This window comes from Sus scrofa, chromosome 6 (genome assembly GCF_054392235.1).
Source record: "Sus scrofa isolate SSC_HxYL_T2T_F1_AM1 chromosome 6, Sscrofa_HxYL_maternal_Yorkshire_Landrace_v2.0, whole genome shotgun sequence".
Taxonomy (NCBI): Eukaryota; Metazoa; Chordata; class Mammalia; order Artiodactyla; family Suidae; genus Sus; species Sus scrofa.
The window spans coordinates 147091738-147107537 of record NC_139388.1 but is presented as its reverse complement, the minus strand read 5'-3'; the positions used below and the strand labels follow the sequence as shown (position 1 = coordinate 147107537).

Below are 15800 nucleotides of genomic sequence, written 5' to 3'. Positions count from 1 at the left end.
ACATGAGCATGTAAGCTAAAGTATTTGCTTTTATTTATTTATTTATTTGTATTAAAGTATAGTTGGTTTACAGTGTTGTGCCAATTTCTGTTGTACAGCAAAGTGACACATTCATACATATATATATTTATATATAATTTTTTTCTTTTTTTTTTAATATCATTTTCCATCACAGGTCCGTATGTTTTTGAATCAGTACCACTATCCCGGGAGATTAGATATAGTTCCCTGTGCTATACTGTAGGACAGTATTGTCTATCCATTCTAAATGTAGTAGTTTGCATTTGTTAACCTCAAACTCCTAGCCAATCCCACTCCTTCACCCCTCCCTCAGCAACAAGTCTATTCTCCATGTCTTCAAGTCAGTTTCTGTTTTGTAGATAGGTTCATTTGTGCAGTATTTTAGTTTCCACATATAAGTGTTATCATATGGTATTTGTCCTTCTCTTTCTGACTTCACTTAGTATGAGAATCTCTAGTTGCATCCATGCTGCCGTGATGGCATTATTTCATTCTTTTTTATGGCTGAGTAGTATTCCATTGTGTATATGTACCACATCTTCTTAATTCAGTCATCTGTCAATGGACATTTAGGCTGTATCCATGTCTCGTCTATTGTGAATAGTGCTGCAATGAACATACGGGTGCAGATATCTTTTTGAATTGTAGTTTTGTCCAGATATATGCCCAAAAGGGGATTGTTAGATCATATGGTAGTTCTACATTTAGTTTTCTGAGGAAACTCTATATTGTTTTCCATAGTGGTTGTACCAATTTACATTCCTACCAGCAGTGTAGGAGGGTTCCCTATTCTCCACACCCTCTCCAGTGTTTGTTATTTGTAGACTTATTAATGATGGCCATTCTTACTGGTGTGAGGTGGTACCTCATTGTAGTTTTGATTTGCATTTCTCTAATAATTAGTGATGTTGAGCATTTTTTCATGTGCCTGCTGGCTATCTATATGTCTTCTTTGGAAAAAATGTCTGTTTAGGTCTTCTGCCTATTTTTAGATCAGGTTCCTTGTTTTTTAGATGTTTGAACCACATGAGTTATTTTGTATATTTTGGTGATTAGGCCCTTGTCAGTTGCATAGTTTGTGGCTATTTTCCTCCCATTCCATAGGTTATCTTTTCATTTTTCTTATGGTTTTCTTTGCTATACAAAAGCTTGTAAGTTTGATTAGGTCCCATTTGTTTATTTGTATTGCTTTGGGAGACTGAGCTAAGAAAACATTTGTACGAGTTGATGTCAGAATGTTTTGCCTCTGTTCTCTTCTAGGAGTTTTATGGTGTCATATCTTATGTTCAAGTCTTTAAGCCATTTTGAGTTTAATTGTGTGCATGGTGTGAGGCTGTGTTCCGGTTTTATTGGTCTACATGCAGCTGTCCAGTTTTCCTAGCACCACTTGCTAAAGAGACTTCTTCCCATTTTATGTTCTTGCCTCCTTTGTCTAAGGTTAATTGACATTAAGTGTCTGGGTTTATATCTGGGCCTGCTTTTATGTTCTGTTGGTCCGTATGTCTGTTTTTGAATCAGTACCACACTGTCTTGATTACTGTAGCTTTGTAATATTGTCTCTAGCGGGAGTTATGCCTCCTGCTTCATTTTTTTCCCCTCAGGATTGCTTTGGCAATTCTGGGTCTTTTATGGTTCCATATCAATTTTTGTATTACTCTTGTTCTGTGGAAAATGTAATGGGTAATTTGATAGGGATTGCATTAAATCGGTAGATTGCTTTGGGCAGTATGGCCATTTTAGCAATTCTTCCAATCCAGGAGCATGGCGTATCTTTCCATTTCTTTGAGTCCTCTTTAATTTCCTTTATTAATGTTTTATAGTTCTCAGCATATAAGTCCTTCACCTCCTTAGATTTATTCCTAGGTATTTTATTTTGGGGGGTATGATTTTAAAAGGTATTGGGTTTTTTATATTTCTTTTTAAATATTTCCTTGTTAGTAAACAGAAATGCAGCCAATTTCTGAATGTTAATCGTGTGTCCTGCTACTTTGCTGAATTCTTTTATCAGATGGAGTAGTTTTTGTGTGGAGTCTTTAGGATTTCTGTATGTAGTATCACGTCATCCTCACATAAGGACAATTTTACCTCTTTTCTTCCAACTTGGACACCTTTTCTTTCTTTTTCTTGTCTTTTTTTTTTTTTTTTTTGTATGATTGCTATGGCTAGGACTTCTAATACTACATTGAAGAAAATTGGCTATACTGGGCAGTATTTGCTTTTTTAAAAAAATGTGTTATTAAAATAATGTGGAACAGGTACCGCCTATGTGGGGGCTGGAGACAATTTTTGTAACATAATTTGCCTAGCTACAATTTATTTTACTCATTTTATTAAAGTATAGAAGTTTTCACTCTTCTGCCTTCGCTAAATGAAAACAAAAAGTGAAGAAACCAAAAAATTTTGAGCCTAAGAATTATATTGGCCAAAGAATGCTGTTCAGTTCCATAATGGAGATGAAGACGACTTATTCAAGTAATATAGAATTGCTTATCACTGTCATTAAAATGTAATAAGACATTTTCAAAAATGGCTGTGTTATGAACATTGATACGTGTTAGACATTTTTAGAGCTGAAAGGTGCAATTGATAAGATGAATTTATTGAGGCAAATTGAGAAATCGTGGTAAAGGAAATGACATAGTTTCAAATGTGGCTTTGAATTGTATTTTGTTGTTATTGGAGCTAGGTGTGGTAATTTTTTCCAGAGTGCATTTTATTTTAGATTATTCATTTGTATATCCTTTGTATGTTCCTTGTGCTTCTCTTTCTTACTTTTGAATCAGGAAGCAATGGGCTTGCTCTAAGGTGTTTAATATTTAATATAAATGTTGTCTTCTGTTTTTGTCTACTTTCAGTGCAAAAGAATTTTAGTACACTAGCTTTAGGAAAATATCATTTTCATTGTCTTCTTATAAAAAGGCTTTTACATTGCTAGTGTTTTTCATATGAAAAAAGTAGAAAAGATTTTTTTTTTATCTTAATTGCTTTAGCTTTGCTTTTTTTTTGGTAAATTTTCTATCTGTTGAAAAAGGGAATCTAAAACGGGTGGGGGTTGTAAAGTGGTATTGCTTAGGTCATTAAATAAAAAGCATTTATGGTATTTGTTTTTCTAAAATCAGCTGAGAGTGTTTCCTATTTATCCATAGTGATTCTTACTCCTACTATTTAATAGCTGTTTTCTTTCTCATTTTTCCAAGATTAATGTGTTCTTTGATTTAAAGTCTTAATTTTAACAATTGTGTAGGTTTTATAAATGTTTAAAGTAGTGAAGTAATATAGAGATAAAATTAGGACACCAAACCAGAGAATGTACTGCATAATACTATTCTGTCTTTAATTTTATAAACAAATACAAAACCACTGCCAAATAAATCTGTTTAAAAATTAGTTTTAATCAAAATCCACTATTTTAAAATTTGACTTCATATCACCCTTGCCTTTTGGATGTGACTTGCAACTCTATTTGCTCAATGCTTCAAAAACAGAGAAATTAAGTATGTATGGCAAATACCATTTGTATGAATAAACATCCCCAACAGATTTAATAAGACAAGATATGGCCCCTGAGGCTATATTTTTAATACCAACTTAAGTTGATGAGAGAGAAAATGTTAATAATTTTAATGGTTTGTTGACATTCATAGTTGACAGATTTTTATTTAAAAATTTGATTTGTCAAATTTGGAGGTGGAATATTTATACTCAACAATTGCAATTAAAATAAATGTTAGCTTAACTTTCAGAATACCTTCAAGACTGCCCACTACTTTTTTTCTACATCAGGTTTTTTCCCCCATCCTTTAAAATATCACAGTTACATATACTTAAATGATTTGATGGTACTATTATTGGAAGTGGGGGTTTGAAATATAGTAAACATTGATACCCACAGTGAAAATCTATCAACTCAGCTTTTGCTTTTCTTCTTTCTAGAGATACATGTTTTGCACTCATCACTAAATTTATTTACTGTTAATATAGCTTTTTTTTTTTTTCCATTTTAGAAATGCTGGCCTTTTATTTCTCTTTTGTTCCTCATTTCCTAAAAAGCTATCTTTCCATCATCTCTTCATTCCTTAAAAAATAATTATTTGATCAATGTCTTCACATGTTTTTTTTTTAATTTTTAAATAATTTTCATTTTCTCCTTTATAGCTGGTTTACAGTATTCTGTCAATTTTCTACTGTACAGTAAGTTGATCCAGTCACACATACACAATATACATTCCTTTTTCTCACATTATCATGCTCCATCATAAGTGACCAGACACAGTTCCCAGTGCTATATAGCAGGATCTCATTGTCTATCCATTCCAAAGGCAATTATTTGCATCTATTAACCCAAATTCCCAGTCCATCCCATCCCTCCCCCTCCCCCTTGGCAGCCACAAGTCTAGTCTTCAAGTGCATGAGTTTCTTTTCTATGGAAAGGTTTGTTTGTGCCATATATTAGATTCCAGATGTAAATGATGTCTTACACTATTTGTCTTTCTCTTTCTGACTTACTTCACTTAGTATGAGAGTCTCTACTTCAACACGAGCTAATTGTGGCTTGAAACCAACTGCAATTCATAATTTCAAGTAGCTAAGATGGCGGTTGAAGGAAAAAACCATTAGGGCCTTCAGATTTAGTACATGTCAGGAAATTGGATTGTTTCATGTGCTTACTGATATAGATATATTTTTTATTTAATGATTTTTATTTTTTTCCATCATTGCTGGTTTACAGTGTTCTGTCAATTTTCTACTGTACAGCAAGGTTTCCCAGTCACACATACATATAAACATTCCTTTTTCTCACGTTATAATGCTCCATCATAAGTGACTAGATATAGTTCCTAGTGCTATACAGCAGGATCTCTTTGCTTATACTTACAGATATTTTGCTTTTTTTTTTTTTTTCCCCACTTGTAGCTTTGGTCATTTGGTAGTCTGTTGCTCTAACCCACGTCATTGTAGTTTTAAGATTGATCAAGCATATGTAGAGTTGTTTTGTATCTTTTTAAAATTAGAATAACATTCTTGCTCTAAAAATATAGAAAAGTAATTGAAGCCTTCCTAGAAAGAGTTTTCCATGAAGCGTTTATGTTTTATCAAAAAAGAAATGTTTTGTTTATCATCTGTCTACACATACTATTGGTAAAGTGCTGCTTTAGGAACAAAATGAATGTGAAAATCTGAAATCTGTTGTCATGTTTCCTTTATAGCAGCCTCTTAAAGAAGAAAGGGCATCTAATAATAGTATATTTCACATGTTTACCACCGCTTAACAGTTTACAGAGTAAACTTTCACATTTGACAGTAATGCTCTAAGGTTACACTCAAGCGTTATTGTTATTCATCTGTTGAAAAGAAGTTGTTGAACACAGACTTGTAAAGGTATACACCATTACCATATACCATTTGTTGAGTACTTATGTGCTGGGCACTTTGTTAGGTGCTTCATATCCATTATATTTCTAATCTTAACCTTAAATGGTATCATTATCCCCATTCACATAAGGAAACTGAGGCTCACATTTGCCTGTTATAGTAGTGAGAACATAGGAGAATCATATGGGGAACTTCTACTTTTCTACACTCATCGTTTGAATGTTTAACATTTATATTATTTTATAATCTTTTTTTAGAAATGCTGCAAAAGGAGTTCCCATTGTGGCTCAGTGGTAACAAACCCTGCTAGTAACCATGAGGATGCAGGTTCAATTCTTGGCTTCACTCAGTGGGTTGAGGATCTGGTGTTGCCCTGAGCTGTGGTGTAGGTCACAGACAAGGTTCGGATCCTGAGTTGCTGTGGCTGTGGCGTAGGCCAGCAGCTGCAGCTCTGATCGATCCCTAGCCTGGAAACTTCCCTATGCAGCAGATGAGGCCCTAAAAAGAAAAAAAAAAAAAAAAAAAGAATATGCCACAAAAAAACTATATTAAAATGTGTAAGATGTGGGATTTTAACTTAGAAATACTTCATACTATATAAAGTAACTCTTTTCTCTTGTTTGTTTTGTCTTTTTACGGCCGCACCCTTGGCATATGGAGGTTCCCAGGCTAGGGGGTTGAATCAGAGCTGTAGCCGCCAGCCAACACCAGATCTGAGCCGCGTGTGTGACCTACACCACAGCTCACGGCAATGCCAGATCCTTAACCCACTGAGTGAGGCCAGGGATTGAACCTGCAACCTCATGTTTCTAGTGGGATTGGTTTCCCATGCGCCATGACGGGAACTCCTAAAGTAACTCTTCTGATTAATTATATGAATGATGAAGTACAAGTATTGCAAGGTACGAGCCTAAAATAGAGCGATGGTATAAAACGGAACCCAGTTGAGGAAACAATTTTTCAAAAGAAAAGATTTTTAAATTGTAGAGTAGGGATAATAATAGTACTTATTTATGTTTTCTAAGCATTTGTAGTAGTTCTCTCACTTTATCCTAAAAACAACTCAGCAAGGTAGGCATTATTATCCCTATTTTTCAGATAAGGAGGTTGAAGCACAAATAAGCCAAAGATCACAAATATCTTAATTGGTGGAAGAGCCCCTTTGGTTTGACTTGAGGCTTATATTTTTGCACACTCCCGCAGCTTTTAAGTGTTGTGAAGATTAAAGGGCATTTTAAAAGCATTCAATTAATGTAGATCCTCAAATTACTAAGTTGAGTACACTTTCGATTTTATCGGGTATGAGACACTTTAGAAATAAATTTCCTTCATGAAGAGAAAGTTTTTTAGCTTAAGGGGGAAAAGAGCTCAAATGGTACAAATGTTTAATTCCTTGATTGGGGAAAACTCTTTAATATTAAAATGCTTGAAACTATTTACTTAAAGACACATATAGCTACTGGATTTTTTTTTCCTCAAATGTTGTTTTCTTAGTTGCTACTTTAAAAGAATCTTAGGAAGTTCCCATTGTGGCGCAGCAGAAACAAATCTGACCAGTAACCATGAGGTTGCCAGTTCGATCCCTGGCCTCACTCAGTGGGTTAAGGATCTGGCATTGCTGTGAGCTGTGGTGTAGGTTGCAGGCGTGACTTGGATCCCATGTTGCTTTGGCTGTGGCGTAGGCCAGCAGCTGTAGCAGCTGTAGCTCCAGTTGGACCCCTAGCCTGGAAACTTCCATATGCCATGGGTGCAGCCCTAAAAAGCTAAATAAATAAATAATAAATAAATAAATAAATTTAAAAAAAAATAAAAGAATCTTATGTAACATAGATGATAGTAGCGGGTAGTCAATACCTGGAGCTTGCCCCCTCCAGATATTTCTCTTGACCCCATTCAATCCAAAAGCCAAAAAAATCTGTTACAAATGAATTGATTTTCCAAGCCATACATATGGACAATAACTGAGGGTGCTATGCATATGGATATACACAACAATATCTAATGCCTGAACTACTTTTTAAAAACAAAGCTTTGAAAAATGGGCACAATTTCAAAATATTCACAGACCCAGAGTGTCAATTTTAAAATGTAGATATAGAATCTCTGATGTCAACAGGCAATATAAGTTAACAAAATAAGTATTTGGAAATAAACTTAAGTAGACTTTTTTCTGTCCCTTATGTCTCTGTCCTTCTGTCCATCAGTTCCCTAATGCTTTCTCAACCTTTGGTCTTTCCCCTTCATTTAGATAGAGCAGAAAGGGGAGCATGGGCTTTTAGAGTTTTGATTTTTAAATAGATATTAATATTTATATAATTTTCTAATTTATAGAACTAGAAGCAAAATACAGTTATCTAACTTGTAGAAGTAGAAGAACGAAATAGATCTGCAGGTAAGTTTTTTTAAAATTACAATTTGTAAGCAGCAGTATTTCCTAGGTTTTTCTTACTGCTTTCCATAGCTATGGGGGGAAATATATAGCTAAATACTTTGAGGGTTTCTCAACCAACCTTCCTTGTACATCTAACAAAACAATTCCTGTCTTCATTCACCAAGCCTTTGTTGAGAGGATTGGGTTAGGCATTTGTAAAATTTTGAGCATATAGGTGATACTCAGTAAGTTTTTGTCAAATGCTTACTTTGTTCCAGTAAAATGTTCTTGTGTATCAGAAACACAGAGATCAGTACATTACATGGTCTTCCCTGTCCTCAAAATGTGTATTTGCTAGAGGGAAAGAGCTGCTAAACAACTGATTTTATAAAAGACCTGTTGCTTGTGCAGATTTACAAAATTGTGTCAATTTGGAAGACTATACAATCTTTTCCAATAGTATGAACACAATTAGCTAACAATAATGGGATTTGACCTATCCTATTGGGAACATGATGTTCAGTGAGTAGAGTTATTATACATACCTATGTTTACAATGTCTTTAATTGAAGAACTTCCATCTAGATATGTGAGATCTTTTTCTTAGAAATATCTTTAACTGTTCTTTTTTCCAGTTTTGTTGAGGTATAACTGACATATAGCACTGTATTATAAGTTTAAGCATACAGCATAACAATTTTACTTATATGTATCTCGAAATGATTACTACAAGGTTAATATTCATCGTCTCTTATAGATAGTAGTGTAAGTATAGATATGGTGTACATTACGTCCCTAGTACTCATTATAACTGGAAGTTTGTACCATTTGACTGTTGCCTGAGGCTGGCTCCGGGGGCCAGGGAGTATACACTTTTTGCCAAAGGAGAGGGATGGATGTCGGGCTTTTGCAACGGAGACAGCCTCTTTGTCCCTTCTTTCAGGGCTCTGGACTGCTCAAATTTTATTGGCAAAAGTGGTAGATTACATAGACAGTTTTTCACTACAGATTACATCATAGTGTTAAAAGTACATTGGTTAACTTTCACGTGGTACAGCAGCTATACATCACGTTCTAACATCTTTGTCTTAATTAAATTTAGTGAGTACAATTTAAGGGCAATTAGGTACAATACATCATGTGGAAAGAAGGAGACTCAGTACAAACCATCCCATGGCCAGCAAGTCTCCACAAGTTGAAGAGGTCATGGACACAAGAATTTGGCATTCACAAATCTTGTTTTTAGACTGGTGCTTATCTTTAAAGCGTTATGGCAGGGAGACAGTGTAAGAAAATATAAACCAACTTAACTAGCTATCACTTAAAAGTTTCTATAACTCATAGCTAGATGTCTTTGGTCAAGAATAATATATGTCTAACTTCTATGAAACTCATTAAAATCCTAACTCTGAGGTTTACTGTATAACTAATTAGTAGATAAACACTATGTTTTAATTAAGTTGGATTTAAATAGGGGAAAGTCTTTTAGGATGAAATTCTTATTATATTATTGTTGTAACTTTGTTAAGAATGGGAAATAAGAATAATAAGTAAATAATTAGGAAAGACTGAGGAAAACTGAATAACAATTAAAACAACAGGAAAGACTAGGTCACCCAAGAAACAATCCATGTTCTCCAGCGCAAACATGGAAATTGTTTTCCCAGGAAAGCCCCAGTTCTTCCTCATCAACATCAAAATGAGAGCTGTGTAACTTGAGGCCTGCTCTTGGCTTGTCCCTTGCAGGCAGGCTTTTTATCCTGACCAGAAGCCCACCTCAGGCAGGCTTTTATCCTGTCCAGAGGCCCACCTTCAGCTTGAACTGTTCAGGTGAGCTTTTTATCCTGACCAGGAGCCCACCTTCAGCTTGTACCATTCAGGTGAGCTCCCTTCCTTGGTTAGAAACCTGCCTTCAGGTTTTTCTGCTGTCAGGCAAGGTCCTTGTTTTGAGTCCCTGCATTTTCTTGGCTCCCCACATTTGACCACCTTTCAGTTCTCCCTTATCCCACCCCCACCTCTGAAAACCACAAATCTAATCTTTTTTTTTATGAGTTTGGTTTTGTTTCTTTGTTTTTTAGAGACGCATACAAATGAGATCATACAGTATTTGTGTTGCTCTGTCTGACTTATTTAACTTAGCATAATGCCCTAAAGCCCATCATGTAGTCACAGATGGCAGGATTTCCTCTTTTTTATGGCTGAATAATACTCCATTATATGCATATACATATGTATATAGACCACAACTTCTTTTTCTGTTCATGCGTTGATGGACACTTAGGTTGTTTCCATGTCTTAGCTATTGTGTATGATGCAATTATGAACATGGGGATACAGGTATCTTGGCATAGTGTTTCTGTTTCCATAGTGGCTGAACCAGTTTACATTCCCACCAGTAGTGTACAAGGGTTCCCTTTTCTCCACATACTTCTCAGCATTTATCTACTCAATTTGATGCTAGTCATTCTAAGATGTGAGGTGTTTTGGAGGTCCCTGTATATTTTAGTTATTAACCCCTTATCAGATAATATGGTTTGGAAATATTTTCTCCCATTCCATAGGTTGTCTTTTAATTTTATTGATGGTTTTCTTTGCTGTACAGCAGCTTTTTTAGTTTGATGTAGTCCTACTTGTTTTTCATTTTGTTGGCTATGCGTTAGATGTCTAAGATGTCATTCCTAAATCCTACATCAGCGAACTTTTTTTCCTGTGTAGGAGTTTTATAATTTCAGGTGTTACACTGAAGTCTTTAGTCCACTTCAAGTTAATTTTTGTGAGTAGTGTAAGATAGGAGGCTTGTTTCATTCTTTTATACATGAGATCTTTTAGAACCTTGATACTGGAAAGAACTAAAACATGTTCATTATGACTGAGAGGATTGGTATTGTCTTTGAGGATTTGCATAAAGTATTATTTTCTAATATTCCTTAACAGACTTTCCTTCCAATATCAAGCACTGCTTTAGGTTTTTCTTAGCTGTGTGGTGGTAGTGGCAGGTCCCCACCTGTGAGCAATAAAGCCCTACTATCAGTAGTCTTAATTTCTATATTTCAAAAGCCTGTCGGAAATCATGGACTATAAAGTGTATGTCTAAGCTAAGTAATGATTAATAGGCCGTAATATGACTACAAGCCAAAATGGCAGGTTACTTTTTATTTTGGATTAGAAAATAGCATTAACTTGTAGTAAACTGGTAATATTCTTCATTCGAATATAACTGGAAACCTTCCCAGACTCGCTCTTAAAAATGAGCTGTGGCTCTTGCTTGTGCATTCTTCTTTCACTTCACTTTCCACATGATACTGACAGGATCATCTTATAAGTTTCTCTGAAATATAAACTGGAAAGCATTTGGTCAACAAAGAATGGTCTTCCTGCTTTCCTTGAAAGCTTCAAACTTGTTACTACCCTCAGAACCTTTCTGAGTGGCTATCTCCACTGCCTGGATTATTCTTCCCCCAGAAATTCAAATGGCTTGCTTGTTCCTTTTAATAAAGTCTCTTCTGTGATAACCCTTTCTCCCCCATCTCCTATCCTCTTTTATCTTCATAACAGTATGTTACTCCCTTACGTCTTTGTTTTTGTTTATTGAGAGTTTGCCCTATTGGACCTAGAATTTCATGAGATCAAGAACATTGCCTTTCTTTTTTCTCTGCAGTATTCATAGTGGCTAGGAAAATCCTGAAACATAGTTAGTGCATAATATTTGAAGGAATTTGTGAGTTTGTTTTAACATTTTCATGATCCTGGGATTAAGGTAAATAAGACAGGTGTGGTACTTGTTTACAGGTTTTGCACTTTTTATAATCTTGTTTAATTTGGAGCCTAAATAAATCTAAAGTGATATAAAGCTGGTATAGATTGAATATATTTGCTGTTTTCTTTGATATATTTGTTACTTGCCTTTAGGTATTTCATTCCTATGGGGAGAAGACAATGATAATACAAGGTGGTTATTTAGTTATTTGATCTGTTTATTTGACCTAAAAGATCTTCAAAATTATGATTCAGCTCCTTATCAGCTTCTGCCTGAAGTAGCTTTTTAAAAGTGAAGTGAAATCTCCTCAAATCACAGTTAATGACAAGATAGTATTTTAAGCTGGTCTTCTGACTTTTAAGTCCAATATTTTTTTAGCTGCTAGATGGTTTCCAAATGAAATATTCAGAAATCCTCCTTATTAGAATAAGATTATTTTTTCTTCTCTGTTTCTACATATGGAAGCACCATCTATTTGTATGTTAAGTTATACTTAACGGGCTTCTGATGATGTAAAAGATGATCATGGAAACTATTTTTCTTTGGCTTGAATTTGTAATTTTAGTTATGTAATATATAAAACATATAGAAAAGTGTAGAATAAAAGATTTCTGCATATCCACCACAGAGAATAAAAAAATGTTAACATTAAAAAAAAATGACAGCCATGTATCTTGCCCTTGTGTTATTTGTCCTTTTATCAAAGAACATTGTAGTATGCTTGGCACATAATAGCCACTTCTAATAAGTGTTAAACTTGTAAAGTGACAAAACTAAAACAATTTAGTAAGGAGTTTGATGTCACTTATTCAAAGGAAAACAACCACGGATTAGGGGAGTGTAGCACCTGACAAGCAAGAGAGCACAAAAGAGTTTTATAGAGGATTAGAAAAGCTTTGGCCAGGAGATGGAGAATCTCCTTGTAAGGCTGTGTGTCTTGTTTTTTAGGGGAAGGTAAGCTAGGTAAAGCTCAGGTGGAAGACTGCCATTTGTTTATATTAGGTTTCCTTGACAGATGTTTCCTATAAGTGCATGTTGATTTAGGTTTAGATTTGTTTTGTGGGCCCAGCCACTGTGCTGGCCTCCATTTTGTGGGTCCTATAAACCAATTAATTCTATCAAACTCTCAAGAATCTGTAATTAGTAGTTATAGATGTCTGATTCAAAATAAGAAACTTAATTATCTGACATGTTTTATAGTCACAGGTACGCATTTATGAATGACATTCAATTAGTTGTAATTTTGCTAGGCTTACATTCAACCAACCCATCCCTTCATATAAGAACTAGCAGAAATGGAGTTCCCGTCGTGGCACAGTGGAAACGAATCCGACTAGGAACCACGAGTTTGCAGGTTGCATCTCTGGCCTCGCTTAGTGGGTTAAGGATCCGGTGTTGCCAGTGAGTGTGGTGTAGGTCACAGACTCGGCTTGGATCTGGCCTTGTTGTGGCTGTGGTGTAGGCCGGCAGCTATAGCTCCAATTAGACCCCTAGCTTGGGAACCAACATGTGCCGTGAGTGCGACCCTAAAAAAAAAAAAAAAAGAAAAAAAAAACTAGCATAATGACTTAACTAGTAAGTAAACCTAGCAGATTGGCTCTACATCCAAATCTCAGTAACTTCGGTTTCTAATATCTCAAAAATTACACTCTCAGCTGCGTTATTCCACAGAGGTATTTACAAATGAAAGTGTTCTAGAAGGCCTCAGGTTTTCATCTCTACAAATATCTAGCATCAAGTAAATTATTTAACACTTGCCTTAGGATAAATGACACTGTCATTAAGGCGTGTGTTCAACATATTTGTTGGACATTGACTATGTGATAGACATTTTGCTAGGTCCTAAATTGACCCAGAAAACTCAGAGCTTTGTCGGGGATACACGTCAATATAACTAATACATACAAGCTTTTGTTGAGTGGAAAGAAACCCTAACTCTCCTTGTGGAAGTTGTGCAGTGAGGCAAGGAAGGCCCTTATGGAGGACTGCAGTTAGATAAAACGAGGCAAGTCATTAATAATTTGTGTAAAGGCACAGTGAAAAGATTTTGGCATGTTTTGAGGAACTGCAAGTCCCTGGATAACAACACTGGGTGGAAGTGGGAGAATAGTTCACATGAGATTGAAAAATTAGGCAAGAATAGCTACATAGTCAAAAGCTTCAAAATTACCTTAAGCAAGGATATGCATGTAAATTAGAAATTTTCATCATAAATATATTTAGGTATTATAAACTGCTCTTTAAAGTGAACTTGTGCAATTAGCTTATAAAGCTGTAATGTGAACATTAAAATATCTTTTTCTGACTTTACTGACAAAGCAAATTCGTTACACATTTAATGTTACCAAGATTTGTATACAGTAAAGTTTCAGAAAATTTTATAGGGGTGGGGAGGAAAATCTTGAAAGCTAGGAGGTAAATTTCATTACTAACTGGACAGATCTGCAGATACTCTATAAAGAAATAAATATCGTGGACTTTTTAATAAGAATGGTTGCTAAAGTGTGCAGTTTTTGGTGAGGAGTGAACACATGCTTTTTTTCAAAAAAAGGGGGGGGGGGGCGCTGAGACGCCTTAGAGCGTAATCCCTCGCGTTTCACTAGCTGGAGTGAGGCTTTGCTGGGCCGACGAGGGGCGGAGCCGAGGGTGACGCGCCCTGCCCCGCAAGGCATTCTGGGGGAACTCGGGCAGCAATTGAGGTGGTTGGAGGCGAGGTGGGGGCGGCCGTTTGTTTTCTCGTGGTCTCGAACTCGCGCGCTCTTTTCCTCCCTCTCCCGCCGCCTCCCCCGGCGAGCGGCAGGGAGGAGAAACGGCGGCGACGGAAGCAGCGGCTGTAGCTCCGGACACCGTTCTGTCTTCTCTTCAGCGAACCGGTTCCTCTTCCCCCTCCCTCTCACTGTTTGTTGTGTGTTTGATGTGTTAAAGCAGGAGCGAGAACGCGAGCAGCGCCATGAGCAACACTACCGTCGTCCCCAGCACTGCGGGCCCGGGCCCCAGCGGCGGGCCGGGGGGCGGAGGCGGCGGCGGCGGAGGCGGCGGCACCGAGGTAATCCAGGTGACTAATGTCTCCCCGAGCGCTAGCTCTGAGCAGATGCGGACCCTCTTCGGTTTCCTAGGCAAGATCGACGAACTGCGCCTCTTCCCGCCTGAGTGAGTATGGTCCACCATCACCGTTTCTGCTTAACTCCTCCCCAGCCTGGGCCTAACCCGCACCATTTCCTGGGGCCTTGTCAGTGCTTCCTAGAGCTAGGTTCCTTTAGCTTTAACGGAGGCAGGCTGTTGGGTTTACTTACGGAAGTAAGGCCTACTAATACAGAGCCGAGCTTCGGGGGATTAGGGAACACTGGCTAGTCTTGGAATTCTTTTTTTTTTTTTTTCCCCTTAAATTGTGCCGGCGTGGTCCTCCTTTAGGCACTTAAAGCAAGACAAACTGCACATTTTATGTGTTTTGTATATAGGTTCGTGTCTTTTTAAAAATTAAGTGTTTAACAATCATTCTTCTCTATGAGAATTTGATATTGAACTTTGTAGGCTGTTGTTCGCTTATTGCTAAATATTGTTTAGTAACTCTGGTCCAGTGAATATAATTCAGAGTTAATACTCTTTGACAGTTAATTCAGAGAGCTTGAGTGCTTTTTATGACAAAATGAGTTATAGCTGAAATCTAAGCTTTTCCTTTGTTTAAATAATGGATACATTTATGATATTTAAGAATTGTTCTCCGGAAGGAATTTTATAGAATGTTAATTTTTTTAAGTGTATATGCTTTTTGTTTTTATTCTGTTGTCTCACATTTCTTATTTTTATCACCAAATATTAAATGAGTGCAATAACTGTGAAGAAAAAATAATTTATGGATGCTATGATAAGATGTGATAAATATTAGAACAAAAACAACACAGTACTGTGCTCTTGGGGAAGAGTGAAAGTTCTGATTTTATGGTCAGTGTGTACTCAGTACCCCCTCGCTGTACAATGAGAGTTCTATGATGTTGGAATTCTCCAGGGATCCACTCTTGCGGCTGCAATAAACCATTACCCTCTGTATGCCTCTCTAAAATAGCTAGTATAAGTTGCTTATACTGTGGTATTCGTTAAGTATTTTCATATTTTATCACTTAAAGTATTTTCAAATGAGTTCCCATCATGGCTCAGCGGAAACGAATCTGACTAGCATCCATGAGGACACAGGTTCCATCCCTGGCCTTGCTCAGTGGGTTAAAGGATCCAGTGTTGCCCTGAGCGGTGGGGTAGGTCACAGGCACAGCCCGGATCTGG

At 36.5% G+C, this 15800-nt stretch overlaps 1 protein-coding gene across 28 annotated transcripts in view; it reads left to right on the top strand.

Annotated features, from left to right (window-relative positions):
* The window catches only part of SRSF11 (serine and arginine rich splicing factor 11), a 46732-nt gene that overhangs the window by 2190 nt on the left and 28742 nt on the right, over positions 1-15800 (top strand). For 7 of the 28 annotated variants that reach the window (NM_001044587.1, XM_084958728.1, XM_084958722.1 and 4 more), the window contains 1 exon segment: positions 14451-14672. In NM_001044587.1, coding sequence (NP_001038052.1) covers positions 14473-14672 — 200 coding nt within the window. In that variant the 5' untranslated portion in view covers positions 14451-14472. 28 annotated transcript variants of the gene reach the window in all.